This window comes from Balaenoptera physalus (genome assembly GCF_965194825.1).
Source record: "Balaenoptera physalus genome assembly, chromosome: 16".
NCBI classification, from domain to species: domain Eukaryota; kingdom Metazoa; phylum Chordata; class Mammalia; order Artiodactyla; family Balaenopteridae; genus Balaenoptera; species Balaenoptera physalus.
In genome coordinates, this window is record NC_138898.1 from 16,481,038 (window position 1) to 16,505,677 (window position 24,640).

At 48.8% G+C, this 24,640-nt stretch overlaps 1 protein-coding gene across 7 annotated transcripts in view; it reads right to left on the reverse strand.

The window, feature by feature from the left end:
* TOX2 (TOX high mobility group box family member 2) overlaps positions 1–24,640 on the reverse strand; it is a 271,638-nt gene that overhangs the window by 101,180 nt on the left and 145,818 nt on the right. For 2 of the 7 annotated variants that reach the window (XM_082430212.1, XM_082430213.1), the window contains exon 1: positions 5,244–12,524. The exons of the other annotated variants lie outside the window; for them this stretch is intronic. In XM_082430212.1, the coding sequence (XP_082286338.1) occupies positions 5,244–5,480 (237 nt within the window). In that variant the 5' untranslated portion in view covers positions 5,481–12,524. Of the gene's footprint in view, positions 1–5,243; positions 12,525–24,640 lie in introns of those variants that run through there. 7 annotated transcript variants of the gene reach the window in all.

Genomic DNA, 24,640 nt, shown 5'->3' on the forward strand with positions numbered 1-24,640 from the left:
AAAGATGACTCAGGCTGCCACATGGAAGACGGATTCCATAAGACTCCATTCTCTGAGTCTCAGTTTGCTCATCTATACAATGGGTTCATGAGAAACCTTGTGAAAAGCATAACCAAGGGCTGTCTGGCAGACAGCTGACTCTTGGAAAGTAGAAGAGCAAAGCCTGGGTTTTCGCACCTAATCACAAACCAGGAGATCCCAGTCCTAAATCATCCATACACAAGTCACTCCTCTGCTCGAAATCCTCTAAAGGTTCCCCACAGTCCTCAGGATAAGACTCACCTCTTTCCCTTGGTCCTGAGGTCCTGCTTGGTCTGGCTCCTGATTTCTCCAGTGCCATCCCTCACCATCTCCCACTGGACCTCTACTCTCCTGCCAACTGAACAACTCGTAGAATATGCCAAGTCTCCGTTCCACTGGCATTACTTAGTCTCCCCCTCCTTCCTACAACCGCTGATGAGCACTTACCCCGGGCCAGCCCTGTCCCGAACATTGAGAGGCTCAAAAAGTGGCTGAGGGCGTGTGTGCATATACATGGAACAAGAATCCAAAATCCCCATCCTGACCCTCTTCTCATTGCTGGGCTGGTTCTTATCCCCTCTCTCATGCATCCACTTCCTGAAGGAATATTTATTGAGTATGTGCTTGGTGCCAGACACTATTCCAGGCCCCTGAGATACAGGAGTGACCAAAGATCCTTGGAGCTTCCCTTTTGCATTGGAGACAGAAAATAAACGATAAACGTAGTAAGTCATTTACTTAGTATGTTGGACGGTTCTAAGTCTTATATGGAAAGAAGAAAAGGTTGGGCAGGTGAGATGAATCAGGAGTGGTGAGGTGGAGGGTACGCGAGTTTAAACAGGGTGGTCACGGTGGGCCTCACTGAGAAAGTGCTAGTCGAGCAAAGACTGGAAGGAGGTGAGGGAGTGAGCCGGGCAGGTAGGTGGGGGAGAAACAGCCCGTGCAAAGGCCCTAAGGTGGGAGTGTGCCGATGGAGACCACTAAGGTGGGCAGAGCAAGCGACGGGGGAGAGGAGGAGCAGCCAGAGAGGTAACAGGGGACAGAGTGTGCCCCACAGATGGCACTGAGATTACCCCTCCCCAGAGAGAGGAAGGCAGCACTTTTTCCGCCTGCTTTATCTGATGCTGTGGTTGGAGGAGCAGGCGAGGGCAGGCGTGAGGGCTGCATAGCTCGGCACATCCGAGGAACCACATGGGGCCCCAGAGCAGCTGACATCCGCTTGGCCTGTGGCTTCTTCCTGTGGCTTCTGCATCTCAGGTTGCCCCGATGGCTGCTCCTGTTTGCTCCTGTTTGGGGTTCGATGCAGGGCTCCTCTGTGTACGGGATTGGGGGCTGCTCTGGGCCTGGCCCCTCTTTAGGTTTACTCTGCTCGGAGAAATGGGGAGTGGCCACTGAAATGTTCCAAGTGCCTTTGGGGACATTTACTGTCCAGCCAGTGGGAAAGAAGAGGGAATTTGTTATAGGTGTCATCTTGTCAATCCTCTTGACTCTCAAAGCTCAGAGAGGTTGTGGCTTTCTGAGGTCACACAGCCAAATCAAACCACAGGCTGAGGATTCTGATCCAGTCTGTCTAGGTCTGAAGGCTGTTAATTTGCAAAGGATTCTTCGCATTTACTTTCTAAAGTAATGTTTCCCAAGCAGATAGTCTGTGCTATCCAGCCTTCCAGGAGGCATGAGGATAAAGGTGCATCATACACGGCTTCAGTCCCCTCCGAGCATCACAGCACCGATGGGAAGGGCACAGAGAAGGGGCCCCTGGCTCAGTCTGTTGGGGGTGGGATGAGGTGGCAATCAGAGAAGGCTTCTAGAAAGCAGTGATGCCACAACTCTGTCTGCAAGAATAAGCAGCAGCTCGAGGGATAGAGAAAACATATTCTGGACAAAAGGGTCTGGGTGTACAAAACCGAGAAGCATGATAGTTTGGTTAGCAGGGGAGGGGCTTTAGGCAGCAGCAGGGCAGTGATTCTGCCCAGGAGGGAGGAGACAGAGGCTAGCTCTGACTGCAAAACCTGAGATCCGACAGGTGCCCCCGCCCCCAAGCAGGCATATGAAGGATTTTGAAACAGATCCAGTGGGTACAAGTGACCAAGGCTTCAAGCAGGGGATTGGTTCCCGGAGATCCCGCTGGGGGCTGTGAGCAGAGCAGACTCTAAGAGGGAAGGCAGAGGCAGGGAGGCCTGGGTAGAGGCTCCAGTGTCACCCAACCACAGGTAAGAGTGAAGCAGGCAGACGTGGTTGTACACTGAAGACACAACCAGCAGGGAGTATGGCAGACAGAGGGGTCAGGGATGACTTAAGCCAAGGAGTGTACAGTCATGATGTTTACCAAGATGGGCGTGATGGGGGAGGGCAAGTCTGGGGTTGGGGGCACGTGAACCGAGATAAGGACCATTTCGAGCCACCGTCTCCTTCAGGTGAACACTCTGGGGTGAGGACGTGCAAATCAAAGCTGCCTTTCTACACTATTCCCCCATCCTTAAGGGACATCCGTTCCCCTGGCCCCAACTGCTCTGCATAGCAAGTTAAGACCCGCAGAAGGTAAGAATGTTGCCGCAAGTCTCATGGCCAGAAATAACGAGAGCGAAGCCTGCCCACCCAGGCCCCCGATTCCCATCCCAATACCCATCTCCACAGACACCCGACAGCGGGGGAGCCCTCACACCCTCCCTGGAAAATGTCACCGCAGGGTCTGGGAGAAGCTGGGGAATCCACTCCCCGTCTATGATAGTTCAGGACTTCGTTTGCTGTTGTTCACACATGTGAACATTTGCCAGGTCTCCTGGCTAGACAGAGATGGCGACTCCTGGGCAGCCCTCGGGCCCCTGAGGCAATCACAGTGGGTGCCACAGGGACGGCCCAGCTGTGCCCAAGCCGCCTCCTCGGGAAACCCTGCATCCCTGCTTCTGCTCCCAATTTCATTAATTACTGGTTTGTGGATGCACGAGGCAGCAGGGAAAGAGTCGTTACGGGCGCCGCTAATGATGGGAAGGAAATTAATTTCAAACATGCAGTTCATCCTCCTCTGGAGGGTCCCCACACAACCCTGATTTCCAACAAGGAGTAAAACAGTAGGGGCTGCTGGGACCAGCCTGAATTATTTCTCTGAAGGAATCAGAGACCAAAAAAGGTGAAGAACTTGCCCTAGATCACAAAGCAATTACAATAGCAGGGTACATACTTGCAACTGCGGTTTCCCACTCCCTGGGCACCTTCGTTCTTTCTGTAAATATTCAGTGGGTGCCTGCTGTGTGCCACACCCTGTCAAAGGCTCTGCAGGGTCCCTTCCTCAAGAGAGATGAGTATTTTTATTTACTGAGCACCAACAAAGTGCTTGATAGATCTTGTTTAATCCTCCTAACAATCCATCATTTTGTAGGAGAGGAAACTCTGGCTCAGAGAGGTAAGGTGACCTGCCGGAGATCACACAGCGAGCGCAGAGTAGAGCCAGGACTCAAAGCCAAGTGTTAAACCTGGGTTCAGCTTCTGTTCTCCAGGTTTGGGAGATGTGCAGGGATGGGGGTGGGGGTGGTAATACTCCAGCCACACCCTCCCTTCCAAGACCACTCCCTCCTCTCTTCCAAGGCCTTTCTCCCTGACCCAGGGCTCTCAGCAAACACTGGTTTACTAGCTGGCTTTTGTCTTGAGATCCCAGTTGTATTATACAACGCTGGTGACTGGTATTCAGTAAGCTGTTCAGGAAGTGTTAAAAATTAGAGTCAGTTGTGTTTCAAGACAGCGAGTAAGCCCCTGTCATTTACTCCTCTCCCTGTCAAGAGCCCATGGATGTGACCAGAGGCAGAGAAATTCATATCAGCCAGGGCTGCAAAGCAGACTGCGGCCGTGCATTCAAGCTCCCTAAGAAGAGAACCAGAACACAGAGCCTCTGGCTACAAGCACAAGGGGAGAGCTCCCCAGGTCATGCACAGATATGCTCTCACACACACACACACAAAATCATCACAACACAGAAAAGCAAGTATCAGTGTCCCCATTTTATGGATGAGGAGACTGAGACTTGCCAGGCTCAAAAAGCTTGCCCAATGTCACAGATTGTATTTGAGGCAGAGCTGAGATTTGCAACCGGTACCTAACCCAGCCCCTGGTACACAGCGGGCACTCAATAGCTATCTCCTCAATGGCTGGCTGGCTCCAAAGCCTTCCCAGCAGACTGGGGGCCTGTGACTGCCTGCTTTTAGACCCAGTGTGCAGGAAGTGGAGATCACACACGGGGCACAGAAGCTCCTGTTTCTTGGTCTCTCTCAGTTGACCTGGGATATTCCGAGCCAGGGAAAGCAGGCCTGAGAGAGTGGCGTGGCTTCCATTTCTGGGACACACGTGCACGCAGCCAGATTTGCAACAATGACTGTGATGAATCGGCGCCAGAAGAGGTCAGGCCTCCCACTCTGTCTCGGCTCAGCTGGGTGCAGCCCTGTCAACTGTAACAAGCCCCACCCCCAACTCAGCCAACTCCCATCACAAAGACTGTCTCCCCAAGGACGGCGGGAAAATGCCACGAATGTTGTGTTTCTGCATTCAAAATCCCTGTCACCTATAATGCGTGTGTGTGTTTGCCCTTAAATCTGTGACGATGTCCTTTCTCATTTTTTGCTGTCCTTTCTTCTACAAAAGGAGGGCAACTGGAGATCCCAACTGGTTATCTTTTCAATATCATTAATGGAGAAAAGGAAAAGGTGGCACTCACCAAATCGGGAGAGGAATTTTTGATTCCACAAACTCCAAAATCCAATGGAAGAGGCAGCTCAAACTTTGTTCCTGGTGATGTCCCCAGCTACTTCTCACCCCTCCTGCCTTGAAAGGCCCTTCCCACCCCTCATCCCAGGTATCTTCTGGGCTCCTACCATGCCATGGGCCAGCTCCATCCTTGTTTCAATCTGAGTTAGCCAGACCCCCCCATCACACCTGGTCAGGCCCACTGCAGGGCATGTTAAATGGATGTACGAATGGGCGAACAAATGCTTTCTGAGCATCTGGGCACCAAGACCTGCTCTTCAGGGGCTGGTACCAGCCACGTCCAGAATTTCTTTTCAAGAAGGAGCTGCCAACTGCAGGCCTCCTGGACCTTCCAAAGCATCTTCATTCTACAATGTGACAGACACCTGTCCAGGTCCCTGCCTGCCCCCACCCAGACATCGTCTGTCTTCACCCCGCAGCGCCAGCCTGACCACCTCCACCCCAGGGGGCAGCGGGCACGCGCTGCTTACCTTCTGCTGAAACACACCTGCAATGCACCAGTGTCTTGTAAGTAGAAGGAACCCGAGTCTCATTCCACAGAAGCCCCAGCAGCGAGAGAACGCGCCCGCGACAGCCTCTGTGCGATTCTGCTGCATAATCAGCAGAGAAAGAGAAAAAATGCCAGAAATAGCAAGCTTTATAAGCCCTCCTGACAACTCTTGGTCCTCTATTGGCTGGAGGCCCGGTACCCCAACCCCCCATCCCATTCCTATAAGGTGAAATGGAAAAAACTGTTATTTAACCTCTTTTATCAAAATCCATCTTCTATCCCAATTTGGGCCTGTGTGTTCAGAGCTCCTGGCAGCGATCTCCACACCAGGTCTCAGGGCACAGAAGGGGAGGCAGCTCAGCTCTGCATTATTTGTGGCTTAAGGGCCTTCCCCACTGCCCTGGGAGCGGGTGTGGGACCGGAAGGGCTTTGGGAAGGCACTTTGGCAGCACCTGTGTGAAACCTGCATGTCATTTCATTTGGCAATTAGACTTCTGAGCATCCATCCTGCAGAAATATTGGTACCTGCGTGCACCATGCATGCTCACTGACGCTGCTCGTTACAGAGAAGAGTTAGAGGCAAGCTAAATGTCTAAAACGGGGTCAGGCTGAATCGACTGAAGTATATCCATTCTGTGGCATATGATAGAGTGAGGGAGGTCTGTAGGTGCTGACTTAGAACCGGCTGGGAGCAAATCAAGGACATGATCCCATATTTATAAAAACCATAATTATGTGTGTGTTTGGATATGCACTGTAAAAGATGCCAAACTGTTAATAGTGGTTACCCTTGGGAGTAGGAGAAGGAGGTATTTTCAGCCGCTGCTTTTTTCTTTCTTGTTTCTTTTTTTTTTTTCTTTTCCACAAGCATGTACTACATTTGTAGTTTAAAACAAAAACATAAGAGCCTCCCTGGTTCCTTTCCCACTCCTCTGAAGCCAGTAAGCCAAGGGCCAAGGTCACCCACCACAAGGCTGGATCAGGTCTGGGACAGTGCTTGTCCGAAGCACCATGGCTCCCCTGGCAGTCTCATTAGCTTTCACACAAATCCAGCTAAATTAGGTCTCCATGAAGAAGGTGGACTTTGGAATAAGACAGAACTGGGTTTGAATTCTTGCTCTGCCTGCTGGAACAGTTAACTTCCCTGAGCCTCAGTTTCTTCATCTGTAAAATGGGGATGATAGTACCTGTTAAGTACCCTGTACTATGCTGGGTGCTATTAAGCCAATTTTAATCTTTTGGACATTTCAGAAACATCAGAGGCTGCTGAGGAAGCATCAGAGAGCTGAGGGCATCCAGAACTAAGTGAGAGGAGTTCTGGGGGGTCGCCCCACTTATAACAATAATAAACTCAGTGACAGAGAGAAAGGCCTGGGGAACGGCAAATGCCACATGATAAAGGGGGTTGCTGCCCAGCATGTCAGTATGAGGAAGGATTGAGCGGATTAGAAAAGGCTCCAAAGGGAATTCCCTGACAGTCCAGTGGTTAGGACTTTGCGCTTCCACTGCTGGGAACATGGGTTCGATCCCTGATCAGGGAACTAAGATCCCGCATGCTGCGCAGCGCAGCCAAAAAAAAAAAAAAATTAATTTAAAACAAAGAAAGAAAGAAAAGGCTCCAGAGAGGAAGAAGTCTTGCTTGTGCCTCTGCACCTTTCTCATGCTGTTCCCTCTGCAAAAAATGCCTTTGCCCAGATCTTCACAAAACCTTGCATCCTGCTCAAGCTCTCCTTCCTCCCCAGAGAGGGGGTCCACTGACTCACCCACACCTGAATTATTTTCTCTGTAGCACAGTCCTCCAGCCGATGGCTTCTGGTTGCTCGTTTTGATGGTTTTTATTTCTATGTTCATTGTTCATCTTCCTCCCTAGGCTGTGAGCTCCCTGAGGGCCGGGACCATCTGTCTTGTTCACCTCTGGGTCCCAGATCCTAGCACAGGAACGGACTCACAGTAGGTGCTCAACAAATAGAAAGTACACACAATCTGTAGATACAAGGCCAAGATCCAAGCACATGAAGTTCGTCTGAAGGAAAGGGAGATGCAGGTTTTGCACTGTGATAGAAAGGGATGAAAATTTCAGACATACTGAAGATTTGGAAATGTACACACACAAAGCTGGAAGGGTGCAGGAAGAAACCACCCACGAATACTCATATAAGCTTAAGATGGGAAAGGATTTTCTAGGCCCAAATCTGTATGAACAAGGATGTTTATTTCTTCATTGCAACACTATTTATGAGAACATGGAAATGACAGCAAAATCCACTGAGAGGGGATTGGTTAAATAAATCACAGGTCTCTGTACAGTGGAATACTAGGCACCTATGAAATGATCAGCATTTACTGCTATGGAAAGAAGCTCATGTTGTTTGTTGAATGTTAAACTCGCTCACTGGAAACCAGAGATGCTGATAAAAGGTGTAACTGACTGGCACACGGACAGTGTGAAGGCAAAAATCCTTCAATTATCATTTATTTATTCATTCACTCACCAGGAATTTTCTGTTCCCTCTGCCTACTTCCCACGCCATGCAGGGCGGGGTTCCAGACACCAGGGCAACGTGTTGAGCAGGACACTGTTCGTGTCCTCAAAAGACATCCCAGGGCTTCCCTGGTGGCGCAGTGGTTGAGAATCTGCCTGCTAATGCAGGGGACACGGGTTCGAGCCCTGGTCTGGGAGGATCCCACATGCCGTGGAACAACTAGGCCCGTGAGCCACAACTACTGAGCCTGCGCGTCTGGAGCCTGTGCTCCGCAACAAGAGAGGCCGCGATAGTGAGAGGCCCGCACACCGCGATGAAGAGTGGCCCCCGCTTGCCGCAACTAGAGAAAGACCTCGCACAGAAACGAAGACCCAACACAGCCATAAATAAATAAATAAATAAATAAAATTAAAACCCATTTAGTAGAGATTCCTAAAATCTTTCCCAATTAAAAAAAAAAAAAAAAAAAAAAAAGACATCCCAGCTCATGCATGTAGTGAGACAGTATGATGGAAGGAAGACGGTGCTCACAGCTAAGGGCCCAGGGTCATCGGCTGAGCGAGGAATTTATGGAAAACGTGTCATTTGAGCTGGGATTTGAAGGAGGGGCAGAGTTTGGGTGAACAGAGAAGGGAGGAGGCATGCTAGAGATGGGACAACACGGGACAAATGCAGGAAGTCCCCACATTCTCCATCAAACACTTACTGAACTCCACCATGTGCGGGGGGAAGGGAGGCTGAGTCTGAGGACAGAAGGTTCTGGATGTACTGGAAGGAGGAATTCTGGGGTGTATCCATGTCGTCCTCAGTGTGCTGTGATAGAGCAGCGTCCCAACGTGACTCACTCACCGTGAGAGTCCCAGTCCCACGGGGCACGCAGGGCCGGGGCAGGAGCGTCCACCTGGCAGGCTGGGTACCTGCAGGAGAACCTGCAGAGCGTGCATTCCAGAAGGAGGGCTCTTCCCTTTGCACTGAGTACTTGGCCAAGCAGCATGGGGTGGCAGGGGTCCCAGCTCTACAGACCCTCCGCTCAGCTCCCCCTGGGGTAGAGCCAGGGAGGGGCCCCTGCATCTTGACAGAACTCAGCATTTTTTAGCTTTATTTTTATTTTTCGAATTTGGAGGCAGCTCGATGGTTATGGTTCAAAACAAAGAGAGATGACTCAGCTTCCTGTGGAAGGGCCGCAGCCTTTTGGAAAAGGTATTTCTGTTCTAATGCTTCTCTCTTCTCGGCCCTCCAGGCAGCATATCCAGGCTGCCTTGTTTTTTTTGATGGTCAAGTGTTCCTACACTGGGGCCAGAGACAACTGCTAGGCTCTGGGGCCAGAGTGCCTGAGTTTGAATCCAAGCCCTGCCCCTTACTCGCTGAGAGGACCTGGACAAAATTAAACCCTCTCTGAGCCTGCATTTACTTAAGAATTCCTTTCAGGATCTCTGTACAAAGCAGTGGTCTCCTATGGAAAGGGTCCAGTCCGGTGCCTGGCACAAAAGAAGTGGACAATAAATATCACTGTTAATAACAACAGCCACCTGTGCTGAGGTCCTACTGTGCCTGCCTTATCTCACTGAAGCCTCACACCTGCCTAGCCCAAGCTCCCATTTTACAGATGAGGAAACTGAGGTTCAAAGCAATGAGCTGACTTGAATTGCCATCTTCCCATTCCTGAGAGTCAGGGCCCACATCCCAAGTCAACTGAGAACTGAATCTTACAAGCTTTTCCTTTCCATCTGACTCTCTCAGCCAAGCACACACCGGCCCCTCACTGTCTTTACCTGCAACATGGGGACATTATTCTGAGGTTGCTGAAATATTCTAGTCAAAGCTTAATAAAAATAATTCCATGAAGGGCTCAGAAACCTTCAATAATAGCCTTCAATAACCCTCCTCTAAGACTAGGAGTCAACAAAATCTGAGCTTGTCACGTGCCACATCCCAAGGAGACGCAAGGACCTGTTAGGAAAACCCCTTCACAAGTGTAGAGAAAACTGGAAAGCTAAGATGTGTGAGTTCATGCAAATAAAAAGAACAGGACTTTAAAACGACCCATCATTCAAACGGCCACCCTGCACCACGACATTAACACGGGGTCTCTCAAACCTTTGTCCTGGAACCAATGTAAAAAACGAATTTGGTGCAGGTGAACACAAGGTAACCCAAGACAGCCAAAACCCAAGTTTCCATCCCCCTTCCCCTGCATCACCCCAATGCGTATGCTGACAAAGCAACCTGAATAGTAACTGACTAATTTTTAGCCCTGTGATTACCAGGGTTGATTTCCATGGAACCTTCTTTTCACAGCACCGAGGACCTCTCACGAGTAGTAATTGCCAAGTTCAGTTTTAGCTCTGTCATACCCAACCGTCGGTGCTAACTAAGGCGGCTGCTCCCTCACCAGGTAAGCTGGTAACGAAGTCGGCTTCGCTGCTAATTTCACAATATTGTGATGCCGCCATCAGCACCTGGAAGTGCTGAGAAGCTACAAAAGCTTCTTCGAGATGAAACCAACCTCGCCCCAGGGAAGTGACTCAAGCCATTTGCACCTCTAAGATGCCCTGTCTGGATCCTCAAGCTCACTGGGATGTCGTGGTTGCTTAACCCCACGTGCTTCCTCGCCGGAAACGCTGATCACCAAGGGGCCACGTCGCACACTTGAAGGTACTCCACGCCCTGCCTCCCTCCATCCTCTGCAACTGCCTCCCATTTCCCTCTCTCCCTCCTCACAGCCCTCCCAGCATTCGAACTCCGACTCACGTCTGACTGCACAGCCGGTCGCACCAAATGGGCCCTTGCTGGTCCTCCAACCCCACCGTGTGTACTCACCTGCGGAGCTTATGCACCACGCCACGTGCCAGCCTCAATTTGTCAAAGTGCCCATTGGTCTTGGCATATGTCCTATTATTAAACAGTTTCCACTCCCCGTACACACATCCTTCCCCCTGACTGCGTTCTGACAGCAGAACTGCACACTGAGCACAGCTGGTTTTGTTTGGGCTGACCCTGTGCTGACTTAAACTTTTGCCCAAAAATTGACAGGCGCCAGCTATGATGGGGCAGAGGGCTGGGAACTATGCCCTCTGGGTGCCCACTACATGCCAGGAATGCACAGGTACATATGCCCACAATCAGCCAGACAGACAGAGGAGCAGGGTCTCATCCCCCCATTTTACATTTGGGGAAACTGAGCCCTGAGAACATCCATGAAGCTGGTGAGAGGGAGGGATTTCTTTTAGTTCCAAATACCAGTTAAGGCTGTGCTTCCCGTGAGGAGCTGCCAAGCATCTTCCCCTTGGATAAAGAAATCCTGGAGTAAATCTATTTCCCTTTTCACTTGTCCACCAGGAAGCCCACAACCAGATGTGCAGGCCAATTTCAATAACTATAGAGCCCAAGGCCAACATATCTGTTTTCATTTTCCACCTGGAATGTGTTCTAGTTTATATTTTCCTTGGCTCTAATTTTTTAATGTATTATCTATACTTTTATATCTTCGTGTGTGTGTTCTTGTGAATGAATGACCAAAAATAAGCAACCACCAAAAGCCAGACATGGAGTGGTTAAGTGGGTGTTCCAAGGTCCCAAAGCCAGCCCAGGGGTCCGTCTACCCAGGTACCCTCCACACTGACCCCATCTCCTGCCTCCTCTCCTCAATCAAAAAGCTAACAGTGTCTGAGCATCTGCTTCCTGCCGAGCACGACAGGTCCTGCCACATTCACACTAACTTCCCAGCAACTCCAAAAGGTAACACTAGTAATAGCACGTACTCTGTCCCAGATACTGTTTCCCGCGTTTACAAATATTGGTCCTCATGATGACCCCATTAGGTAGGTGCTATTATTATTCCCATCTTACAGAGGCATGAATTGAGAGGTCGGGTAACTTACTAGATGTGCACAGCTAGTAAGTGTCCCAGACAGGATTGAAACTAAGGTTCTGGGCTCTGTCGTCCATGCTCACTGCCATGAGGCTGTCAACTGAGTCAACAAGTCCCTCATTTTACAGATAAGGACCTAAGGTTCCAAGAGACAAGGGGTTCCCCAAGCTTGGCTCTGACTGTCCAGTCTGGATGGCCGCAGACACAGAGGGAGAAGCCAGGGGCTCCAGAAAACTCCTTTCCCAACTTGCAGCCAAGACAAGGCCATGCTTCTAGAAGTCAGGGCCTAAGTCCTGACTTCTCCTACCAGAGATGCAAAAGGAGGCTTCCAGGCAGAAACACAAGGACTGGAAAACCTTCCCAGTCTCCAAGACCACCTCAGCTGCCTCTCTGCCACCACACTGGACCCCTCTGTGCTAGGGGCAGGCATCACAGGCTCCCCACACGGGGAGCTGATAAACTCCCTCTGCCCTGCCACATTGGTGGCTGAGCGCCCAATTCAGCCACACGCAGTATGGAAATGAGTTGTGAAGCATGAAGACCCAGGTTCGAATCCCAGCTCTGCCACTTAGTAGCTGTGAACCCTGGGTGAGGGTGAGCCTCTCTGTCCACTGGGGTATTGATGTCACCACCTCGCTGCACGTCTGGGGAGACTGGCAGAGCCTACTGGGCCCCTGCCCTCCCTCCTAGGGTAGCTTTGCCACCATGTTGGCGCCCGCCCCCAGCATCGTCCTGGCAAATCCTTCCAAGGGATCGATCTGCAGATGACAGAGGGATGGGGAGGGCAGGGAGGTTTGCTCCAACTTATTCAAGACATGCTTTCTGGAACAAGATGGAAAAATAAAATTAAATAATAAAATTTGAGGTTGACTAGAAACCCAAAATCAGGACTGATTTTTCCAGAACTTCTCAGTCCTACCTCAGACAGGGAGGGGGGGGGGGCCAAGAAGGTCCCTGGGGGTCACCGCACCCCCGGTGGACATCTGTGACAGGCCCTCCTCCCGGCCATCGGCAGCGGGATGGGCTGCTGGCCCACGTGATGCATACTGGTTGCCATGATTTCTGTTTATTCTGGGAAAGACAGCTTCCCTGACATCCAGGCCTGGTAAAGACGAGTGTTTGCTGCACTCAGACTGTGTAGTCACCGAGGTCCCTTGCACTGTCCTCGGCTACACACAGACAAGAGCCTTCACGCACAGAAGCAAAGGCGCTAATGTTAACTCAGCCCCACTGGTCCCTCCTCACCCAATCCAGGGTGGATGGGACCAGGCCCCATTTTCAGATGAGAAAACCAAGGCTTGGGGCTGGGCAGTGACCTGCCCAGAGTTTCATGGTGATGTCAGTGAGAAGCAGGGATTCAAACTTGGATTTGTCTGACTTGTCCCATTTTTCCAACTGTGTGCTGGCTCATTTATGATCATTACTCTGTCTCCCAGGGAGCTCAGGCCTTTTCCCAAAACTGTACCTCCTGATATGCCTTGAGAGAACCTGTCAAACGCTTGGGGACATCAAAAGCAGCTCATGGGAGTAAGCAGGGAGTTCCCCAGGGGGACCCAACACTCATGTCCCCACCCCAGATCTGACCACATCATTCTCGGTTCATGGTTCAAAGACTGCTGGCCAACAGAACTAAATCTAAGCCCCTTACTTAACCCAGCGCCCCCTGCCCCTGCAGTTTTATGCATCTGACCCTTTTCTCGCTGTCTCCTTGCCCTTTCCAATGCTCAAATCCCTCCTCTTCCACAAGGACTTCCTGGGTGCCCACGTGAGTATCAATCTCTTCCTCCTCCCAGAGACCACCAAGCCCAGCTGTCCCTGTGAGCGAGCCACCCACGGAAAGGTCTATCCCCACCTCCCTCCTGAGACTGTGTCACATGCAGGCTGCTCAAGGGACAGCTGTGAACCATAAGTTCCTTTCTCAGCCCAAACCAGCTGACACTTAAAGGGAACTGGCACTTCACTGGATGCTCAAATGTGCCAGGTCCCTCCCTCCATGGGGCCTTTGCACATGCTATTCTGGCTATCTGGAATGCTTCCCCCCTGTCCCTATTACCTAGCAACTCCTGGTCTTCCTACAGGTCTCAGTTTATGGGTCAAGAAAGTCCTTCCTGACCCTCCCTGTTACCCACAGCACTTGTGCAGCTCTCCTAATCACACCTGTCATGTTCATATTATGTGTTTCGTTATGTGATTATTTGTTTGCTAGACTAGAGGCCACATAAGTGCAACACTAGGTCTGTCTTGTGCTGGAGTCCCTGCCACAGCACCTGGTGCACAGCAGGGGCTTGATAAATGTTTGTGGTCTGAAAGAGCGAGGGGAGCTGTGGTGGATTAAAAAGATGACCACAGGTCCTCCGGTTTCTGTATGCTCACCCTCTGTGTTGTGACATTTCAGCTCCTCTCATCAAGAGCCAGAGTCTGTTTCCTCACGCCTTGAAGCCAGGCTTAGCCATGTGACTTTATCTGGCCAATGAGACAGTAGTAAATGTGCCTCAAGCAAAGGCCTGAAAAGCGCTTGTGCACTGGGGTGAGCTCTCTCGCTGCACTGGGAACCCCGGAGCACCAGGTGAGCAAGCCCGAGCTAGCCTGCTGGAGGATGAGAGGCTCTGGGAAGAGCTGACCCAACAATCAGCCCCCAGCCAGCAGCCTGCCAAGTGCCACACACACACAGGGGTGAAGCCATCCTCTATCACCCAGCTGTCAGCTGACTGGCCAACTGACCAGAGATGCAGGACAGAGCCCAGCAGAGGCCAGCCCAGCACAGAAAGTCCTCCAGTCAACCCACAGATTGTAAGCAAATAAAATGGTGGTTGTTTTAAAGCACTAATTTTGGGTGACTTGTTACGCAGCAAGCGATAACTGATACAGGAGCTAACAAAAGAGTACGGGCCATGATACGCTCACAGTCAAACAGCATAGGTCTGATCTATACAACATCAAGTTGAGAACAACAAAAGCTTCTTGGGAGGTGGAAGGCAGCTGGCGGGTGAAGGTCAAGCCCCCGGGTTTGAGCCCTGCTGGCCTATGACTCTGGCTTGAGCTTGGACAAGACGGGCACTGCCTCTGTGCCTAGGTCTGCCTGTCTCTGCAGTGAGAATGACACATCCTATGCCAGATTTCCCCAGGAGGGGTGATCTGAGTCTAAACAGGGAGCGTATGTGAAAGGGCATCCCAAAGGAAGCTAAAGATTCTTTGTACATGCGAGGACACGTGCTGCAGAATAAAGATCATGACTTCAGAGCAGACAGATTCCGGTTCCTGATCTACTCTGCTACTAACAGGTGAGTGACCTTAGGCAAGTTTCTCAACCTCTCTGAGCTTCAGGTGTCACCTGACACACATCACCTGACAGGTGTCAGGTGTCTGTGACATGGTAACAATACATGATGTGAAGGGCTATTGTGAGGGTTAAATAAGAAAGTATACATAAGACACCAAGCACAGTGCCTGGCACACAGGAATTCAATAAATAGTAGCTCCTCCTCTGTCCCCACCCTCACTCTGCCGGCACCTCTCACTGCCATCTTAACCCCACAACCCTACGTGGCAGTGAGAGTTTCCATGTTTGAGATCAGCATCTTGTGCCAGGTGCCAAGTTGTGACTGTAGCTTACATAACATGAGAGACAGAGAGAAAGAGGTTTACTTGAAGGATAAGAGGGAAAGAGCTGGATGTTGCCAGCTCTGACTGGGGGAGAAAACTCACGCCTTGGGGAAGAGCAGGAAGAAACATGGAGATGATTCAGAACTGAATCCTCGCCCTGAAGGCTGACACACCCCAAGCCCACACTGTCTTCATCCGGGATGATTATTTGTGGTCCTTCCTCCATTCACCTCCAAGGCACCAGTACGCAGCCTGGCACTGGCCTCTCAGGAAGGACAGAGGCAGGAACGTGGGCTAGGGAGCTCAGCCTGACACAAAGTCCTCAGTTCTCAGATTGTGGTCCACTGACTAGCAGCTCAGCATCACCTGGACCTTGTAAGAAATGCACAATCTCTGACCCCACCCAGATCTACTGAATCAGAATCTGCATTTTAACAAGACCCTTACGTGATTCCCCTGCGAGTTAAAATTTGAGAAGCACTGGCTTAAGAGAGATAGTTATCCCATTGTGGGGATCATCCAACCAACATGGTATTAACCAAATCTGCCCATCTGTTTTGGCAATCATATAGCTAACGTGTGTTACCCAGCCCTGGCCATCGACTATGGAAGTGAGCTGACCAGTGTAGACATAACCATCCCAACCACCAGCTGTGCCATCTCCATGCTCCATCCTCTGGGTGGATGTGAGTTCCAACATTACCAAGGTAGAAGCTCCGTGTCCTTCTGATTTAAGCTCCAGTCCCACACACTTTACACGGTCACCAGAATCCTGTTTCTCTTTGATGCCCCAGGAACCAGTCCCAGTGTTTGCATTAGGCAATTAGAGTGTTTGCCTCTACTGCCTTCTTGAAGGGACCCCAAACCCCAGCACCAGACAGCTAGGAAAGGTTCTCCAAGGGCACCTTTGGAGAAGATGTTGCAAAGAGGGACAGATTCCCCAGGGCCTTGGAGGATGAAGGGAGGGGAAGCAAGGCCACTGATGTCTCTGCCTAGGAAGAAGAAGGTTCCTGACCTGCCCTGAGTTAGAAACTCCTCTTCAGAGGCCCCACTCTAGCCCACCCCAGGGAATGAGCCCCTTCAGAGTCCCTCCAAGGGGATGCCTGTGACCTTTGCAAAACGAAATGCAATAACCAAGTCCTACGTGCCGAGCAGACCCCAGGGCCAGCCACAGAGGCTGCAATAATCCAGCCGGGTGTTTGGACAGGAGAAGCCCTGCAAAGCTCCATCATCTCGGCCAGTTGCCTGAGGAGGGAAGCGGTTCACCTTTCGCTAATCACCCTAATTCATTTTTTATTACTAACTTTCCTGTTTTCTATTTGCCGTCTCATTGAAGATATTACCGAAGGCATTTAAACAGCATCAGACCGTACCACAATGGCAAACATAACTCTTTTTATTGAAATCTGCATTAATATACATATAATTCCCTGATCACAAAGACCTCACGGTCCACCTGCTAGACCCCAAGTGAAGGCGGGTTTGGCAAGAGGCATATACACAATTGAAGGTTTTTCAAAAGACAACTCTGCCAGGAGGGTGCGATAAGATGGGTGCTTTTGGGACTTCCCTGGTGGTGCAGTGGTTAAAACTCCGCGCTTCCAGTGCAGTGGGCACGGGTTCAATCCCTGGTCAGGGAACTAAGATCCCACATGCATGCGGTGCAGCCAAAATAAAAAATGGGTGCTTTCTCGTGCTGTTGGTGGAACGTGGATAAGCCTTCTGACATGATGCCCTGAATCAAGAGCCATAAAAATGCTCACTCCTTTGAGCCAGAAGTTCTACTTTGGCCGTGGCCAACAGCCTAGGTCTTAGCCTTGACACCCCCTCTCTAGCACACCCCACGGCCAACCCGTCCCCAAATCGCATACGTTCCACCTCCTAACATCTTCCATATCCCTCTACTTCTCCCCATTCTCATCCCACCAGTACAGTCCAAGCCAGAGAGGTCCAAGAGAACTTTGTGCAATGACGGGAATGTTCTATATCCACACTGCCCAACGGGGGCTATAAAACACTTGAAATATGGCTGGTGTGACTGAGGAACTACATTTTATTCCATTTTACTTTAAATTTCAATAGCTATTTGTAACTAGTGGCTACCGTATTGGAAAGTGTAACTCCAAGCCATCACCAGTCCTCTTCTAAATGATAGTAATCACCTCCCCACTGACTACTTGCATCCATTCTTGCCCCCATCCATTGTTTTCCCCTTAAGACAGCCACAAAGATTCTTCTCAAATGCAACACACCTCAACTCTCACCACCTTTGAGACAAAGTCCAACCTCCCAGACACAGCCTTCGAGGCCCCGTCTCTGGGACAGAGAATACTCCAGTTATCAGGGAGCCTATGGTGTGCCAGGTGCTGGGTGCAGGTTGGGGGCAGCAGGCAGCAAAGGCCTCCCGGAGGGGGTGGCACTTGAGCAGAAACTTAAAAATGTAGGAGTCTGCCAGGTAGGTCAGGAATGCCAAGACCAGAGGCAGAGCAGTGAGAACTGCTCTGATAGTTACATCCATGAGCCACCAGCAAAGAGTCAGCCCTTGTGAAGCTGATAATTTAGTGGGACATACACAATAAAAAGAATGAATAGGTATATTACACACTGTGAGAAGGGGAAAGAAAAAGATGGGTAAGGGGTTTCTGGGGGACTGGGGTGGAGCGGAGACATTTGCAGCATTAAATAGTAATGGATGGAAAGTGCCCAAGTAAACCCTGTTCTTGAGTCTGTGTGGTAGGACAGTAGCGGGTGATTTCCCCAACTTTTTGGCAGGGAACGCAGTCTTCATAATTTACAGTTTAATAAGAAAAAGGAGTGATAACTTCAGGAGAGAAGTGACCAGAAAGTCCTACTTGCCCAATAGGAGTGTTCCCACAGGCTAGAGAGAGATTTCCTTATCTCCGAAGGTCAGGCCAACTGTGCCCCAGATACCCCAACCCAACCAACCAGGAGTGACGCCTCCCTCCTGAAAATGGCAAGGTCACTACCCACAGGGAGAGGGGAAGTGGACAAAACAGGGGAGTGAGGTCTGCCAGCCCTGCCCCCAGAGAGTCAAACATTGATGAAAAATCCTAAGGGTTTCGACCATCAACCCTCTTCACTGCCATTTCAACTTTCTTCCTTGGGCTCTGTCGTTACAATGGGAACTCACATTTATTAACATCTGCAAGGCCGACACTGTGTCTCTCACATTTATGTGTTTAATCCTCTTGGCAACAAGGTACAAATATGACAAGTGAGGCCCAGAGAGGGTGAGCGAATTATTCTTGGAAACACAGCCTGGGATATGTTATGGTGGCCATCTCTGGAAAATATAACCACCACACTGATTCATTCATTCTTTTTATTGAGCACCTACTACACAGCAGACACCACGCTAAGGTGTCAGGGACTAGGTAATGAAGAAAACAAGCATGATGCCACTGGTTGGAAAGCTTACTGTCCTCAAGGTGGAACAGACACTCAAGTCATCTCATAGATATATCATGCAAGGGGGAAAATACACTGGAGGCTGAGATAGAGAATAACAGGGTAACTGCATAAATTAGGGGGGTCGGAGTCTTGAAGGAGGTGAGGATAAAGCTGAGACCTGAAGGATGAGCAGGAGCCAGCCTTGTGCAGAATGAAGACAAGGACATTCCAGACCAAGGGAACAGCATATGCAAGGCCCCTCAAGCAAACAAGACCATGGGGGTGGAGGTGTCTGGGGAAAAGCAAGAAGGCTGGGGTGGTTAGAATACAGTCAATGGAGGCTGGCTTTGCTCCCCACCATATCCCCAGCACAAAGCCTGGGGCCTTGGACAGAGCAGCTGGGAGTGAGGCTGGAAAAGCAGGCAGGGGCTAGATCACACTGGGATGTCTGCACCAAAAAAGGCATTTGATGTTACCTACACACCAGGGGAAGCATTGGAAGGTTTTAAGCAGAGGTCTGATTTCAGTTGGGCAGAGTTCACCAAGCCACAACAGAGACCCATGAGCAATTCTGCCCAGAGAAATGACAGGATCTAATTTACACATCAGACGGAGCTCCATCATGGTCGGGATGGCCCCTCAGCTCATCGTGATGTGTGACTTGTGGTCACTGGATAGTGAATATCCCCAAAAGCTAAGTGCCCCCAGCTTGTATGTAGGAGGTGGCCACCTTTCAGAAAAGCAAGACAAAGCAGCAAGTGACAGGATGTGACAGAGCATCGGACAGACTCAAGGCTGTCGGCAGAGGGAATATTGTCCCAAAGACACCGCAACAGGGTCGTGGCTTATTGTTAACGTGGAGTCTTTAGGAAAACACAATTATGTGCTTCTCTGATACTATAAGACATAATCCAAGACAGCATGCAAACATTTAGCGATCGATCCACAAGACAAGTAAAAGGACTAACACAAGAGCCAGCGGAGGAAATGCACTGCACAGGTGGGAGGCCAGGCCCTGCAGGTTTGGTTTTTTTTTTTTCTCTTTGTCTCATTTAAAATCAAAGTTTGGCTCTTAGGCACCCATAGAGAGTTTTGGAAAGGGAATTAAAATTAAGTATCCCAGATGCTTAAACACACGTTATTATCTCATTTAATTTCATCAACAGGTAAGCACAGTTAATCCCATTTTGCAGATGAGGAAACTGAGGCCCAGAGATAATAAGTAGCTTTCCAAATGGCCTTGCTCCCCTCTCTAGCCTCATCTCTTGACACTCTTGGCCCCTTCCATGGCTTTTCACGTGCTGTTCCTTCTACCTGGAATGCTTTTCCCTATCTTCTTCACATGGCCAATTCACCTTCAAGCACAGGCCAGGTGTCCCCTCCTCTGAGAATACTTCCCTAACTCCCCCGCTGCCTGGCCTGGTAGTCTCACACCCACTTGGAATTGTTTCTTTTTGCCTATCTCTCTAATATATTAGACTGTGGCTTCTCAAGGACAAGGACCAGGTCTTCATCTCCTTTCCATGCCTGGCATATACCTCCAAGCCCTGCATACAGCAGGCAGTGAATGTTCTTTGCATGGCTGAATGAATGAATGAGTAAATGAATTAACTCTTAATAAGTTTCAAAGCCAGAATTTGATCCCAGGCCAATATGACTCCAAAGCATATCTCTTGGCCAGAGTGTGAGTGTGTCTTATATAATCAATCAGAAAACGTACACAAGCATGGGCTACATTTCAAAACATACCAAGGGCTTCATTCATCCCTCCAAAAGAAATGCTGAAAAGCGCCATCCCTCAGGGGAAAATAGGATGGCGAATATGGATAAAGGGTTAACCAAACCCTTTTCCCTTTTGCAAAAGCATTTCAGCTTTGTTAACTGTCTAGCATAACTCCCTTGGAAACCTGATGAAAGCAGGATGTTAACTATATTACTAGGTAACTCTGCTTGTGGTAAAATGACCCTTGATTGGTAAGTTGCATCTGGACTGGAAGGAACTATAAATAAGTTATAAATAAATTACAAAGATTTGATAAAGAAGCCATAGTTAAAGTTTCCCTGAGTGTAGTGACTCTTGTAACTGACATGCCCCTTGCAGGGACCCTTGATGTGGATACTATGGAATTGTTACAAGAGATGTTCCTTTGGGAACTAAAGCTTCTAAGTCAGGGTGGCTTCCAAACCCACCCATTGTGGGTCTCACTCCCTTGCATCTTTAGTAAAACCTGGCAGGGCAGGGGCTGACAAAGAGAAGAGCTGCTGGCCACCTCTGTGGGCTCCCGCAGAGGCCGCTGCTAGAAGTACTCCCACAGAAGAGGGACAGATCATGTGCCCTGCTGGCAAGCGGTGGTTCCTCTCCCAAGTCCTTCAAGGAGACAGGTACCAAGGGTAACCTGTGTGAGTCTGGTGAGTCTGAATGTTTAATTGAACCTTAAAGGGTTCCTGTGAGAGCTTCAATGAGAAAGAAGAGAACTGATACAGAGGAGAAACGAGACCACCCCAACCAGAAACACCACTACACTTAATTCTGAACTCAGAAGCTCCTTAGACCTCCAATTTATAAAAAGACATAAAAACCTGGGATGACATCTATGCTCCCTGTCCTTCGAGGGCCCAGCTGACCTGAACAGCACCTGGCACAGGAATGAGGGAGGGGATGACTTACCTGATCTCCCAGAGGCCTCACCACAAACCTGAGATGCAAATGCAATTATGTGAGCTAACTGAGGCTCAGAGAGGTTAAGTGACAGGTCCAAAGTCACACAGCTTGTAAGTGACAGGATATGAACCCAGGCACTTCCATAGAACTCAGAAGTTATATTTGAATCCACTATCTGGTTTTGTATAAAAATTAACTTACAGCTCTGGTGGACATATAGAACAGAGAATGCATAGGGGTGGGGTGGGGTAAAGGGACCTCCTTAAATAATGTAGGTAGCACTCAATAGGCACTCATTAAATCTTTGTGGAATAAATGAGCAAAGAAAGGCCCCGGGTCCCCCTTCCACATTATCAAGTTCAGTTCGAGTCAAAACATAGCACTGTGGAACAATAAAATTTATGCATGAGATTGACCCTGGGTTATACTACTGAGCTGGATTCGTTTCCAACAGGTTTCTAAATCATTCCTACAAATTAGGCCCAACTTCGAGATAAGCACATTTGAATTAGCTCTAATGTGAAGGCATTCTATTACCAAATGATTTTCGAAGTTGAAAACCAAGGCAGGAGGCCCAGCTGGGAAGCCCCTGGCCCCCAGAATAGGCAATGCATCAACAGTAAAAACAAGGGGTGAGCTGGTCCATTCTTGCATCCCTGCAGAGGGCGAGAGCTCCAGCGGGCACCACGGAGGCTGCAGGAGCGAGGAGCAGGGAGGGCATAGGCCAAACCCCAGCTCTGCCAACCAGCTCTTCTGCTGCCCTTTGTAACTTGACCTATTTGGATCTCAGTCTTCTCACCGACAATGGGGACACATGTGCCTAGCATAGTTCTTACGAAGATTCAGCAAGATGATATGAGTGCGTGAGCCTGACATGCAGTAAATGCTCAGAGGATAATTTGTGCTTATTTCTACCCTACTTTTCTCCATAAAACAGCACAAATTTTAGAAATAAAAATCTGTGAGAGGGGGCTTTTTGTTCAAGATGATGGGTAGAACACATACTTTTACCTTTCCCCTCTTCTAAACCCCACCAGAATGACAAAAAAAGGGGAGGTAGATACACCCACATATTCATAATCCGTATGTACACACACGCATATATTCATAATTCAGATAGAGAGATGAAAACTGAATAACTCCAAAAGAGCCCATAAGAAAACAAGAAAGGGCTGGGCATCAGAAACATTGAGAGGGTTCTGGAAAGTAAGAAGTCGAAGAGACAGACTGACAATGAAACCTATCAGTTCTAAGGCACCTGCACACTAACACAAGACCTCCAGAAAAGCTATTTTCCTAACCGAACCCCAGAAAATCGCAAAGCACAGGCAGCAGGGGCTGAAAGCCCTGGACAGGGGGAGGTGACTTGACCTTTGTGTTAGTCTACAGTCCTCAGAGAAGCTGACTGTTGGTTTTGCCCTGAGGCTAAAGCCAGGAAGACGAACTCTTTAATTAAATGAGAAATCCGTCTCGGGGATTCCCCCACCATGGATGGACATGATGCAGAAAAAAACAAAACAAAGTGCACCAGTGCCCATGGGTAACTGCTGGCTGATAAGAGAAACAGATGTCCCCAACCTCAAGTGAGCTTGTCCCATGGTCTAGTAGAAGTCTCCAGCTTTAAGTGTCTACACACAGACCCCACCCAGGGCACCTAAAATCAACATTCACATTGCCTACCCACATGCTCGTGGCTTTCACAGATGTTGAGGAAACTTACAACGACAGAACAGATCAATCTAGACCCTTGTTCACAAATAAATGTCAACCAAGAGTCACCAGGCATTTGTAGAAAACATCAGCATAAAAGAGAGACCAGGAAGCGAACCAAGGACCTAACCAGCAAGAAAACAGAGTTAATGCAGCAAACAGAAGATAACTTTTTTTAAAAACTGAAACATTATCTTCAAAAAGATTCAAGATATTCACATATCCATAAAAAAAAGAATGGGCTACTAGAACATAAGCTCAATGAAGAAACAATACAGAATTCTGAGAAATGAAAAAGTGATTACAGAAACAGAAACAATAAACTTATTAGAAGTACTGAACTGAAGAATGGTCATGCCTGGAAGTATACCCACCACACTCCCCTCGGTGGTTAGCCCTGGGGAGCAGGGCTGAGAGGGCAGTGGGGAAAATGAAAGAGAATGAGAGGGGGCTCTACTTTTTTTTATTCTAATATATTTCTGTGTATTTTATAGAGAATAAAAACAATTTTTTTCAAAAAAAAATGGCAGGACTCAAGACAAAGGGGGAAATGACAGAAGAATGAAATGAAATTGGGAGTGAGTTAATGAGCAAAAGATGTCCCATGAAGGCTTCCCTGGTGGTGCAGTGTTTAAGAATCCACCTGCCAATAAGTGGTGCTGGGAAAACTGGACAGCTACATGTAAAAGAATGAAATTAGAACACTCCCCAACACCATACACAAAAATAAACTCAAAATGGATTAAAGACCTAAATGTAAGGCCAGACACTATAAAACTCTTAGAGGAAAACATAGGCAGAGCACTCTATGACATAAATCACACGAGATCCTTTCTGACCCACCTCCTAGAGAAATGGAAATAAAAACAAAAATAAACAAATGGGACCTAATGAAACTTAAAAGCTTTTGCACAGCAAAGGAAACCATAAACAAGACCAAGAGACAACCCTCAGAATGGGAGAAAATATTTGCAAATGAAGCAACTGACAAAGGATTAATCTCCAAGATTTACAAGCAGCTCATGCAGCTCAATATCAAAAAAACAAACAACCCAATCCAAAAATGGGCAGAAGAACTAAATAGACATTTCTCCAAAGATATACAGATTGCCAACAAACACATGAAAAAATGCTCAACATCACTAATCATTAGAGAAATGCAAGTCAAAACTACAATGAGGTATCACCTCACACCAGTAAGAATGGCCATCATCAAAAAATTCACAAACAATAAATGCTGAAGAGGGTGTGGAGAAAAGGGAACCCTCTTGCACTGTTGGTAGGAAATGTAAATTGATACAGCCACTATGGAGAACAGTACAGAGGTTCCTTAAAAGACTAAAATTAGAACTACCATATGACCCAGCAATCCCACTACTGGGCATATACCCTGAGAAACCATAATTCAAAAAGGGTCATGTACCACAATGTTCACTGCAGCTCTATTTACAATAGCCAGGACGTGGAAGCAACCTAAGTGTCCATCGACAGATGAATGGATAAAGAAGACGTGGCACATATATACAATGGAATATTACTCAGCCATAAAAAGAAACGAAATTGAGTTATTTGTAGTGAGGTGGATGGACCTAGAATCTGTCATACAGAGTGAAGTAAGTCAGAAAGAGAAAAACAAA